At 33.7% G+C, this 13686-nt stretch overlaps 1 protein-coding gene across 1 annotated transcript in view; it reads right to left on the reverse strand.

The window, feature by feature from the left end:
- Nucleotides 1-13686, reverse strand: part of COL5A2 (collagen type V alpha 2 chain) — a 150413-nt gene that overhangs the window by 66378 nt on the left and 70349 nt on the right. The window contains exons 3-6 of the mRNA XM_007108047.4: nucleotides 10726-10739; nucleotides 6526-6558; nucleotides 5415-5447; nucleotides 3705-3758 (exon numbers count right to left, since the gene is read on the reverse strand). Coding sequence (XP_007108109.1) covers nucleotides 3705-3758; nucleotides 5415-5447; nucleotides 6526-6558; nucleotides 10726-10739 — 134 coding nt within the window. The remainder of the gene's footprint in view (nucleotides 1-3704; nucleotides 3759-5414; nucleotides 5448-6525; nucleotides 6559-10725; nucleotides 10740-13686) is intronic.

The raw sequence follows: 13686 nt of genomic DNA on the forward strand, positions 1-13686 counted from the left end.
ACTCCTAAACCACTAACCATTCACTGCACTCTTTTTTCATTTTACATATTGGAGGCTAATTTTTCATTGCTATCTAGGACTTCTGGATCATATGAACGTGACACCACGAGCTGGAAGTGTATATTGTCAGTGGTGGCATAGAAAACATAGTAATCTGACCTACTCAGACTACTACATGTGGAAAACTCTTAATGTATTTTTTAAATGTGAAATTGTTAATTGATAACCAGGTTTGGTTAATACAAAAAATGAGCTAAAACATTCTCTCTACTCCCAAAGAGATTTCCAAAGCAAAACCAAAAACTACATTTAGTTCCAGTGCAAGTAGAGAGAGGTTAGGGCAGAATTAATCCTCAAAAACTTGTGTCCTTTCCCCGGCCCTCTGTGATTAAAAATCATGTTTCAAAGTCTGCTCTGAAGACAGTTCACTTTTTCATTGACTTCATGATGCATTCTGTGCCTCCACGGTATCTCCTCTTAAATAGCCTACATGATTTACTTTTATACAAATTGAGATTAAAATTAATAAAAACGTGAAAATTATCCAAAATTAAGTGAACATAATAAGCAAGCTTATAAGTGAAAATAAGAAAAAAATTATAATACATGATATTTTGCTGGTAAATATTTAAAACAAAAATTATAACTTTAGAATACATTAAAATATATATTTTCATATTTCCAAGTGTGCTGAATCACATAAGTTTTATATTAAGGTAAGTATTCTATTTATAATCATTCCTTCCCATCCCCCAGGATACTCCACTATCTCAGGCAGCAATCCACAATAAAAAGTACTTGTACATTGCCACTAGGTGGCAACAGTTAAACATTCACAAATAGAAAGGAATAATAATGACCCCAAATTGTAAAGAACTTTATTCACTGATGGTTAGTAATATCACACACACACACACACACACTATGAAATGTTAGAGTTGGTAATAATTGGTATATTCCCCATTTTACAGATGAGGGAAGAGACCTATAGCGGTTGTGTCTCGTGCAATTAGAAATCATCACACCATTGACTGTCCACCTCCTGCCAGGTTGCTAGTTTGTCACTATGAATTTACCAGGACAATACACTTAAAACTAAGGATATGTGATGAGAGACAGTCATTATGATCATTAGCTAGTAATGAGGGCTTCAAGAGAGTATCTCTATATCTGTAGTTCTCAATCTTAAGCAATTTGCTCCCCTCCCCCACTCCCCACTGCCAGGGGACATTTGGCAACACCAAGACACGTTTTTGTTTGTTCCAGTTGTATGAGGGAGGGGGGCAGGTGTTTCTACTAGCATGTAGTGGGTAGAAATCAGGAATGCTGCCAAACATCCTACAATGCATAAGGAATGATCTGGCCCCAAACATCAGTGGTGTGAAGATTGAGAAACTGTGCTCTGCTTCACGAGCTTCTATAGTGTTTGATGGTAATGAAGTAAGGGGAGAAAAATGGTATTTATGACTGCAGTACCAGCCTATATTGTGTCAGCCACAGCTTTTGTCCAGGTAAGCAGCTCCTGCAAGTCTTGGGACCTGAGGCAAAACATTCTACCTGTAGGTATCTTATGACATCATGCCAGTATCTTGAAAACAGCCCTGGTGGGAGTATTTATACCAGGGAAATCAGCAAAAGCTACAGGCATATTCTTTTTTTTTTAACACCTTTATTGGAGTATAATTGCTCTACAATGGTGTGTTAGTTTCTGCTTTATAACAAAGTGAATCAGCCGTACATATACATATATCCCCATATCTCCCCGCTCTTGCGTCTCCCTCCCACCCTCCCTATCCCGCCCCTCTAGGTGGTCACAAAGCACCGAGCTGACCTCCCTGTGCTATGCGGCTGCTTCCCACTAGCTAGCTATTTTACATTTGGTAGTGTATATGTGTCCATGCCACTCTCTCACTTCGTCCCAGCTTACCCTTCCCCCTCCCTGTGTCCTCAAGTCCATTCTCTACATCTGCATCTTTATTCCTGTCCTGCCCCTAGGTTCTTCAGAACCTTTTTCTTTTTTAAAAAAAAAATAAGTCAGTCATTAAACATTTACCATCACACCACTGCTTGCTAGGATTAAGAGAGGAATAGATTTCCTACTTGCGTATCTGCCAGGACTGTCTTGCTTGATTCCAGGTAAATAACACACACACACACACACGCAATTCACATTGATTGTCTCAGACTTAACCAAGATAGGAAATGGAGCATATAACATACTCAGTGGAGAAGAGAAGAGTAAGAGGAGTGAGGAGTAGATTCACTGAATCCTAACAGAAATTCTGGAATTCCAACAACTATTTCCACAGCAACTTCTACCTAGACTTAGGACTCAGTTTTATCAATTATTCTGGGCACAAGTACATTGATACACAGTGTTTTCTGCATGACTACCCACCCTCCTCCACCCAATTGAAGTCATCTTCCACCTGTCTCTGTCATCCTAGACCCTGGACAGACATCTGAAGATCTACTAACAGCATTTAAGCTACCAACACTGATGAGGCAGCTCAGCAGAACAGCAATGAAGAATGGGCCATAAGGGAAGGGAATTGGGACACAGCTTTGCTGCCCACCTACATGGCTACGAACTCCTTCCTTGGGGCCACTGTCATTTACCTGCATACCTGCAAATACCTTCCATAACTCCAGCTGCGGTATGGAAACAGTACTGGCATCACCCTATACTTGGTGAAATGTGTAGAAGCAAAAAACAGTATCAAAGATGAAACCAGTGGCAAGAGTTCCTAGCAACATGATCTAAAATATGTTTTTTCCTTATTTATATAATTAAGGTTGTTTGTTCCTTCCTTGCTCAGCTATTTTTCCCATTTAGATATGGATAAATACATCTTTGGAAGGTTAAAAATCCATAGAGAGTTAAATTTTAGTAGATATCATTAGACAGAAAATTAAGCAGCAGAAATTTTTCTGATTGTAACACGGATAATGACAGCAATACACAAACTCGTCTAGGTATTTAGTACCTAAAGGATATAAGTGTTTGAGGGTGAGATATAAAAAAAGCAAAAGAATTGCTATAGTAGGACTTGGTAATAAGAGAAAACATTTGGCACGTATTATATAATAACCTCATGTCTTATCTCAAGAATAAAGAATTGATTATTTAAATTTAAAGATGTTCCCTTTGGTAATGAATGTGTTGATGTTTAAAATCACTCCTTTGATAGCTCCGCAGCAGCTGCTCAGTGAAAAAGGCAGTGTTACTTGGGAAATAAATTCATTATACGACCACTTGAAAGAAAATTTTGTCCTCTAATAATTTCTGGTTCCTTTATCCTATTTGGTTATTCCTGTAGCAACCACAGATCACAGAACTTGGGTGTTTTATCTCTACAATGCATTCTTGGCATTGTTTAGTCATGATTTACAACTTCTGAAAACAACATGAGGTACTCATTATGTTTCCTTAGATTCTACTTTATTTTAATTTGACCCCCTAAAGGACAAATAAATATCATCTGTGTTATCTAAGATGTTAGGTAATTATTAGCATGTGATGCTTTCCTTTGAATCAGGATCGATATGCAATTACCTCATGACCTGAATTTTATGTCACGTTTAATAGAAGTGAGAAAGGAACGGTGCCACTGGCTCTTTGCTGCATCCAGGGAGCTTGGTGTAGACGGGCTTATGCAGTACACAGTACAATTCGCAAAAAGGGAACTCCACTGCCAACTTACAGGTTTTCCTTTTGGGCCTCTCTCTCCTCTTGGTCCTTGTGATCCTGGAGGTCCCTAAAACAGAAAACAATGGTTATGCCTGCAAAACACATATACTTCAGACATTTTTGTTTTAAAGGTTTACCGATATAAGAAAATTGGAAAACAGAAATATCACACTTTTAAAAAATTTAATTCAGTTGAAGACTACAGAAAATAAACCCATGTGCATATAAAAGCTCTGTGTGCATAGAAAGGCTGTTTTTTTTTTAGCACTGAAGCGTAAAGACTTGAAAAGAAGTGTAAAAACGTGGTGCCCAATGAGCTGTATATATTAGTTTGAACAATAACTGTAAATTTGTAAGGATTGTTTTTTTGCTGTCTTGTCTCAGACACAAAAACTTAAGATTCAGATTTGAGAACTACAAAATCGTACAAACTCCAGATTTCCAATTTTCTGATGGAATGTATGAGTTCATATTGGCACGTGATATCCTAAACTGTTCATCACTATTCAAGTTGCTGATGAAAGCAATGGAAAGAAAGGCCTCTTATTCTACTATTAATTTGTGGGCCTTCAAGTATCTAGTATCTTTTTTTTTAACTTGATTTAGAATATTGCATCATCTCCATCGTATATTTAAAATCCACTGAGAATTTTCCAAATGGTAATTGCAGTTATTTCTCCATTAAAATAACAAATGATTGGGACTTCCCTGGTGGTCCAGTGGTTAAGAACCCGACTTCCAGTGCAGGGGGCGCGGGTTCGATGCCTGGTCGGAGAACTAAGATCACACATGCAGGGGGGCAACTAAGCCTGTGTGCTCTAGAGCCCGTGAGCCACAACTAGAGAGCCCGCACACCGCAACTAGAGAGAAGCCCACGCACTGAAATAAAGAGCCTGCACGCTGCAACAAAGGATCCCACATGCCACAGCTAAGACCTGATGCAGCCAAATAAATACATATATATATTTTAAATAACAAATTATTATACTTCAAAAGTGGCATTTTGTGCTGATATCTTAAATTAATCTTTTTTTTCCAGAAAATGGCAGTTGCCAGGAGAATTTTATTTCTCTTCAAAAGAGTTTCAATCGAGTTATAAAAATTAGACTGTTGATTTACTCAGGTCAACATACAGTATTGTTTAAAAGCAAAAGCTTCAGAAGGACTATAGCAGGTCTGTTAAAGCGTATCAGTATTTCACTTATGTTAATTTAATGTGTTTTAAAATTTACAGGAATTGTGTGTGTGTGTGTGTGTGTGTGTGTGTGTGTGTGTGTGTGTGTCTTATCCATCTGGTTACCTGTGAATGCTACCACTAATCCAAACCTGAAATCAATAGTCTTTTACGCTAAACCAGAAATATGCTATCTGATGCATAATTTCTCAAACTCTACTGTAATATATGATTTAATTTTATAGTAACAGATGAAATTAACAGTTTGTTTCATTAAACAGATAAAAGGAGTCTACCCTTAATCATTGTCAAACAACAGACTAATATGCCCTAATTTCAATGAGTACAGCTAACCTAATTAGGGTTCATCAATATCATTCACTGTTGCAAAGGAATTGTTAAACTTGAGGATGTTTCAAAACAAAATGTTTCAAGAAATCAAGCATCATTATTTTATAGTCTATTGTCTTCTCATAGATATAATATCCATAAAGATTCAGTATCTCAAAGAACTTAAGAGTACCATGAATATTGGAGGAAACTACTTACTGAGGGTCCTGGACGTCCACGTATGCCTGTTACCTAAAGGATAAACAAGATAATATGTAAAGATAAGATTCTAAAGAGTTTTCGAAAACTTAATAGTCTAACAAATAAGAATAACAACAAAAGCCCAGTGAATTTTTTTAGAACAAATAGATGTTGACAGTTGATGCCCATTTCCTCCTTGCCTATAAAGCTAAGACATTATCTAATTCAAACTCTAATATAGGGAGGCAGTACTGGTATAGTGATTGAGAGCACCAATGCTGGAGCCAAGAGGCCTGGGTTCAAATTCTAACTCCATCCCTTCCCTTACCAGTTGTATGACCTTGGACTAATTAATTACCGTCTCTGTACTTAAGGTTCCTCTTCTGTAAAATGGTGATAATGATTATGAAATTACCTCCCTCTCAGAGTTGTTGTGAAGACAAACAAATAAATATTTGGCAAGTGCTTAAAACAGCACCTTAGACATTGTGTTTTTAAATGAAAGAAAACAATATTAATGGTTTACTTTTTAGGGAATCTTTGTTAAAGACAAGCCAATTTAAAGCAAAGCAAAAATGCAAATATTGTCAAATAAATCAACATGTTATACTTTTGTCTTGACAAAAATGATGATAACTCCTTTAAGATCTAGGAGAGTGGTGAAGAACTTTCATCCTCTTCAATGATATATTTTTGATCATCTACAAGTCTAAATAACTCTTAAGAACTCTTATACACTCTGGAATTTGAATCAGGATAATGGCATAACATATTTCCAGAAGTGTGGCACATTAAATGATGCCTTTCCGTTTGGATTATATGGCTATTTATACTGTAAAAAATGTACATCTTAACTATCACTTTATATTCACATACATTATATTTAATTTTGTAAAACCCTGATTTACACCTTTAGTCATGTGACAATAAAAGTCAGGAAATTGTGACAAATAAACATGAAATATTGTATTAAAGAATTGATCTATTTTGGTTTGCTTCTTTTACACTAAAAACTTGGTTATAAAATAAATTCCCTGTTTTTGAAAGTATGTATATAAGCAATAATATATCAATACAACAAGGCTATAACTAAGTTTATCAATGGTACATGAAAGCAGTATATACTTACAACAGGCACTAATCCTGGTTCTCCTTTTTGTCCCTATGAAACAAAATAGCAGTTCAATTAGCAAAATATAGTTGTTTGTTGAGCATTAACATGTCATATTAGAATATTCCATGTAAACACTGGAAATTTCTGTGTAAGAAAGGTAAAAAAAAAATTGAGAAAAAAGTTAACAATCAATCTTTAAAATATTTAGTCAGACATTATTCATGAAAAAAACACTACTTATCTCAAAGACATGAAAAGAAAATTAATCCAATGTGTAAATGTGTAAAGTTGTTTCCCTTCAGTTTTTACAGTAAACAAACCCAAAGAGAAAATCCAGAAATGTGGACATATTTGAATTTTCACACTCATATTACATGTCACCTAGCTTTTAGTAACTTATGAGATGCCATTCCTGAAACACCTGCCATCCCTTTTTTTTTAACTCATGGAAGAATATGAGAAATAACAAGAGATACATGGCTGTCTTTTAAGGAAAGAAAAGAACGGACATAATAATATTAGTCAGGTAATTTCTCAATATCTGTGGAAAATCTAGAAAAAACATTAACTGAACAGGAAAGTAAAAAATAACACAAGAAACTATCATAACTTAAATAAAGTCAGGAAGCTTAATTTGCTCTTATAATAGATGTAGCTAACACAACAGGTATAGATGGAATTTCTTTTGATTCTTAGAACTTTAGATTATCAAAAACTGCATTCTTATAGCATGATGTCAAGTATATAGTTTAAATAATATTGCATGAATTGTATCTTTATATACCTCTACTGTATCACGTACTTGCTTGTATTATTTATTTCAGAATTTGTCTTCCAACAGATTTTGGTCTCCCCAAGGTCATGATTATGTCTACTTTATATTCTCAGCTGGACACAGAGAAGTTCTCAATAAATTAATTAATATATTAATTTTCATTAATACACTATGAAAAATGTTTTTTCCTAGGCAATTACAGAGAATGAATGCATTGAGGCTTATATCCAAACTATAGAAAATGCAATGATAATGAATTCTCTTTTATTAAATTTCTCCTTTTACATATACTGTTCTTATATCTGATTATATAAAGAACATGAGTTCGTAGTAGGGAATTGTTAAATAGAGGAAACAGAGAGATAAACTAAATATCATACTCTTGCCCAGGAGATAATCACTGTTAACATTCTGGTAATCTTAGTTTTCCATCATGTACCTGAGCTTGGTTTACCTAATCAACGCCTCAGTATTTTACTCTTAGATCTTGTCTTCATTTAAAACATTATTTTACAATCTTGACAGTCTTAATGGTGGACTCAATGACAAAACAGTACCCTGATCGTACTTGCTGATTCTAATGCTGAGGCAGCTAATACTCCTGAAGTCAGGAATAAACTGAGAATTCAGAAGTATTGCAAATGCATTGCAGCTCTATTTACAATAGCCAGGACATGGAAGCAACCTAAGTGTCCACCAACAGATAAATGGATAAGAAGACGTGGCACATATATACAATGGAATATTACTCAGCCATAAAAAGAAACGAAATTGAGTTATTTGTAATGAGGTGGATGGACCTAGAGTCTGTCATACAGAGTGAAGTCAGAAAGAGAAAAACAAGTACTGTATGCTGATACATATATATGGAAATCTAAAAAAAAAAAAAAAGTTATGAAGAACCTAGGGGCAGGACAGGAATAATGATGCAGATGTAGAGAATGGAGAGACGCAAGAGGGAGGAGATATGGGGATATATGTATATGTATAGCTGATTCACTTTGTTATAAAGCAGAAACTAACACACCATTGTAAAGCAATTATACTCCAATAAAGATGTTTTTAAAAAAAAAGTATTGGAAATGGTTCTACAGAGGCAGGAGGTAGACTGAAGCACACCTACAAAAAGATTAGAGGAATAGGGGATCAACACATATGGGAGGCAAAGTAGAACAGGCTTATCTCTGCGCTAACTTCTAGACTAGGTCTTTCCATTTTTAACATGAAAGTAATACAAATTAAGAGCTAAAAGAGCTTTTAAGAGCTAAAAGCTAAAAGCTAACCTTTTAAGAGCTAAAAGAGCTTTCTTTGAAATACTAAGAGAATTTTAATTGTTCAGAGAGGGTATGCAAATCTGTGTCCAATAAATAAAGGACTTTATGAGAATGATACTGAAGAAAATGTTCCTTTTAGGAACAAGTCTAGAAAAACAAGTAAGAAGGGAGGAGAAATTATTTCAGGCAAAATTAGAAAAATGAGCCTCCTATTGTTCCACAATACTTGATATGGGATTAACTGTTCTCTTATCAGGTTCTGATAGCAAATTTATCTAATGATTCTATGATATTTCTTATTTTGGAAGTAAGCCACATATGTAAATATTTGTTGCTTTTGTTAATACAGGCTTTGAATAAATCAATTTATGTGGAATGATAATTTTACTAACTTTGATTTCCATACCCCTGGGAAACATAAAATTCAAGTACTCAGATTCAGATGAGAATTACAGTTTATTTTACTTCTCATCTGTTATTCATCACTTAATTCTCTGCGGACATGCCTCATCACTTTTATAGCATGCCGTTACCATGGAAGCAGTCACAGCATTTTTCCCAGCATCATGTCATCTGTATTATTTGCCTCCTACAGGATTTTAACAAGGGCTCAGTAATTATTTGGGGGTTAACATGAATGTATGAATGAATGAATTATAAATAAAAATCAATTTTATATAAACCAAGCACAAAATGTATTTATATATTACTCTGCTCTCACATTTCTGATGACGCTTGATAATAAATAACAGGGTCATGAAGATAGTAGCACATAACTAGAGCATGCTAAATTAACAGCTGTTTTGAGTGTGTCCAGCTGTCCCATACCACCTTTGGGAAAAGGCAGTAAACTAAATGACATAGCCTGACAGTTGTCCCTCAGCAAATTGGGTGACTACTAACCAAATCAAATTGATTACATAAGGGCAGTTCTCACCGTCAGTTCTTTTTTTATTTCACAGATTGTTTACCTATCTACCTACCTATTCACCCATCTATCTAGTTTGTTTGAGGCCTATACTCAAACCTTTATGTTTCATATTTTTATAGCTTTCAGATGTAAATTAAATGTGAGCTGGAATCTGTAGTCCTTCTCCTTTAACATATATTCAAATGTAAATAGCTTCACTGATATTTATGTCAAATAAGACAAATTTATGGTGTTGCCCTCTGAACCAAAAAATGTAAAGGTGACAAGGACCTCCCCTTGATAGACAGCATCACTTTCATTTACCATGAAGGTACTGCATTGCATTATCTGATTATCACTTTACCAAAGTTCCACTGCATGCAGAGGCAAAGAATTTAAATTTGCTGTCTAAAATCTGCCATGAAAATTAGGATGCCTGCTCATTTCCATTCTTGATTCCTGTGCCCAGCCCATCTGGATAAGACCAGAGCAAATTCCATAGTTTTCAACTTAACCAGAAAACGGAGAGCACTTCCTAGGGAATGGAACTCTCTTCACTGACTGGGATTACCCATGTCCAGATGACAAGTGGCTAAACCAGCCAGCTGTACCAGGGTCATGGCTATACCTCAATATTGTCCTCTTGAGTGTAAGGCTTGTCTCTCGGATTAGATTTTAGTCTCCTTGAATGTGAAGAAGGGGAGAGAAAGGGAGGTAATGTGTGTTTGGCAAAACGTTCAATTAATTCTTTTAAATGAATCTTTACTTCCCAATCAATGGGTGAGAGACCACGATTCCACTGAAGTAGAACTAATACCCTCCCTTCTCTTCCTTCCTTCCTTCTTTCCTTATTTCCTTCTGTTAGACATTCATTAGACATTTAATATATTAATTAGACCTTAATAATTAATTAATTAGATGTTAATTAGACATTTAATTAGACATTTAATACATATAAGGTATATACTAAGTGCTGTGATAAATGCAAGTAATACAAAGGTTAATATGACACAGTCTCAATCCCTAAGGGATTCACAACCTTCTGGAAGAAACATCTATAAGCAAAAATTAACAAAGTGAATAAAACAGAGGCATCTATAATCTATAATCAAAGTAAACTGTGCTCATATATTTATATTTGTGTGGTACTTTATACTTTACAAAGGGCTTTCAAACACTTCAAAGCACAGTCCTATGTGGATAGCGTTAGAATTTTAAAAATTTACAAAAATGAAACTATGCAAAGTAAAACTTACCTTTCTTCCTCTACCTATAAAAAGAAAAGAATAAATATGTTATTTTATGCAGATATAGTTATTGAGAATCTCCTAAATATTTATTTCAATAATTATTTTTAGAGAGTCAGAATTTAACTTAAACAGCTTTCCCTGTCACCAGTAGATATAATTCAAAAGTTGTTTTGGATCAATATGTTCGTAGGAGGCAAAATAATACATCCCTTTGGAAAATTCTGACATTATGTGATTATTCTTAACATCCTTTATATAGTATTTAAAATTCATTAAATTATAAAATTGACTATTAAAATTATATCTAATTATCTTCAATCAGTATGCTCTGTTTTTGTTTTTTATACTTTTTTGAGTAGGCTATTCATTCACATTGTTAAAAAAAAAAAAACCCAAAATATATTTATAAAGGTATACAATTATACAGTGAAAAATCTCCTTCTTGTCTCCTTTCCTCTAATTCCCACATTTCACTTCTCACAGGAGGTCACTATTATTAATTTTCCTATTATTAGTCTTCCTAACCAAGAACATAATAGAACATTACATTTATTAAAGTCATCATTTGAGTTCGCAGTGTTTTAAAGTTTTCTTCAGATAGGTCTTGCAAATTTTGTATGAAGTTTATCCTTAGCCACTTTATCCTATATATTGCTATTATAAATAACATATTTTTATTCCTATTATTTATTCTATGAGGTAATTGTATATAGTATATCTATTAATTTGTTAATTTTATACTGCACTATCTTACTAAATTGTTTTGTAGTATTTTTTTACTCTATTCCCTCAGGTTTTGTAAGTACACAATTGTAACAAAACACTGTTACTATAAAGATGAATCATTGGACCAATTCTGAGTTGGCCCTTAGCATTAAAGGTAATGCTTCTATTATTAAATATAATAAAGCTTCTAAGCTGAGATGTAAATATTTTATCATGTTAATGAAATGTCATTTATTACTAAGTTACTAAGTATCTATATCAAGAATATTTATTTGTCTTTGCCAAATGTCTTCAATTATGGAGAAAAGCATGTGATTTTTTTTAATAGATCTGCTAAGATAATTATTTTTAATTAATTATTTTTATTAATAGCTTTCCTAATATTGAATTATTCTTTTACTTAAGGAATAATCTCTATTTTTTCATGGCTAATTATCCTTTTAATGTGCTAATAGATTTAATATTTTATTTATGTTTTTTAATAAATTTAAAAATATTAAGTAAATTTATATGATTATAGTTTTCTTTTTTGTGCAATCTTTGCCACATTTGGCTATCAAGGATATACTTCCTTCATAACAAGACATTAGAAGTATGCTTTGTCTTTGCATGTTCTAGAAGAGGTTAAACAGCATTAATCTGTTTTGTAATGGTTTAGCACAACTGTGAAATCATCTGCTACTTTTTGTAGGTCTATCTGCTTTACAAATTTTTCTATTTCTTCTAGGGAAATCTGTGTGCTCACTTTTTCTCCTTTTACCAGGGCTAGTTTTAGCAAATTATATTTTCCTAGAAAGGTATCCATTTCATATAGGTTTTCAAATTTATCAGCATAAAGTTGTGCAAAGAAACATTTTATTATTCTTTTATGTTCTCTGTTTTCATTTGGTCATTTTCCCATTACCATTTCTTATTTTATGGTTAATTTATTTTGTTGATTTCCTGTAGTACTATCTTTTGAATTTACATATTTCTACTGTATTTCAGTTTTCTCACTTTTCAACTCATTTTTTCCTTATGAATTTCTTCTGCTTATTTTCAGCTTATTTTGTTGTTCTTTTTCTAATTTTTTGAGATGGATGCTAAATGCACATATTTTTATTCTTTCTTTTTCAACTTTTTAAGAATATAGCTGTAGATTTTTCATTATATTTAAAAAAAATGTTTCGTAATGTTTTCAAGAACATTTGTATTGTTTGGTATGTTAGTCTTTCTGATGTTTGAGAAGATTCATATATTGGCTCTACTATTTAACATTATTCTTTTATATTACTCATATCTTTATTTAGACAGTTTCTATTAGCTCTATTAAAATGAGCAGTGATAAAAATTACAGTGCTTCCTATTTCTTCTCTGACCCCCACACTTTCTTCTAGCATGCAATTTAAGACAAGAAAATGCCCTATTACTGATCTCTGTAGTGTTAAATGTGCTACTATACTTCTTCTTTATGATTTGTCAGCTTTGAATGATATTCTTTGACTTCTGCCTCTTAAAGGTGAGGAATTAGCAAACTCAACTCTACTTCGCCCCTTTTTGTCTTCTCCTCTCATTATGTATTATTAATTGTATTATTTCTTTATTGTCAGATTCAATAACATTTACATTCCCATCCATCACCCTAAACTGCACTTTTGTTTTAGTCTCTTTCTAGAGTTAAATATATCAATGTTCATGTCAGTTCTTTGACAATTTCCCCAATTAACTCTTGGTTGTCTTGGGTTTGTCCCATAGTAGTTTCCCTAAGAAATTTATGGAAAGATTCCCAGAGTTCCTCTGTGTTTTACTGTTTTTTCCATAACTTTTATACTTGAAGGAGAGAATGGATTTATCTTTAAACTTTGGTTCCACATATTTTTTTCCTTGAGAAACATGTAGATATTGTTCCACTCTCTTCTGGTATTGAATATTATTACTATGGAGAAATCTGTAATTTATGAATAATTTTTCATTTTAGAATTTATCCATTCTTTTTCACTGATTTTCCAAAAGACTCTTTTTCTTTAAAGTTTAATAACTTTGGGCTTCCCTGGTGGCGCAGTGGTTGCGCGTCCGCCTGCCGATGCAGGGGAACCGGGTTCGCGCCCCGGTCTGGGAAGATCCCACATGCCGCGGAGCGGCTGGGCCCGTGAGCCACGGCCGCTGTACCACAAAAAAACAAAACAAAACAAAACAAAAAAGTTTAATAACTTTACTAAGATATGTCTCTATGCTGACTCTTCTGGGTCAATTTTTTTAGCC

The sequence above is a fragment of the Physeter macrocephalus genome, chromosome 2 (genome assembly GCF_002837175.3).
Source record: "Physeter macrocephalus isolate SW-GA chromosome 2, ASM283717v5, whole genome shotgun sequence".
In the NCBI taxonomy this organism is placed as follows: domain Eukaryota; kingdom Metazoa; phylum Chordata; class Mammalia; order Artiodactyla; family Physeteridae; genus Physeter; species Physeter macrocephalus.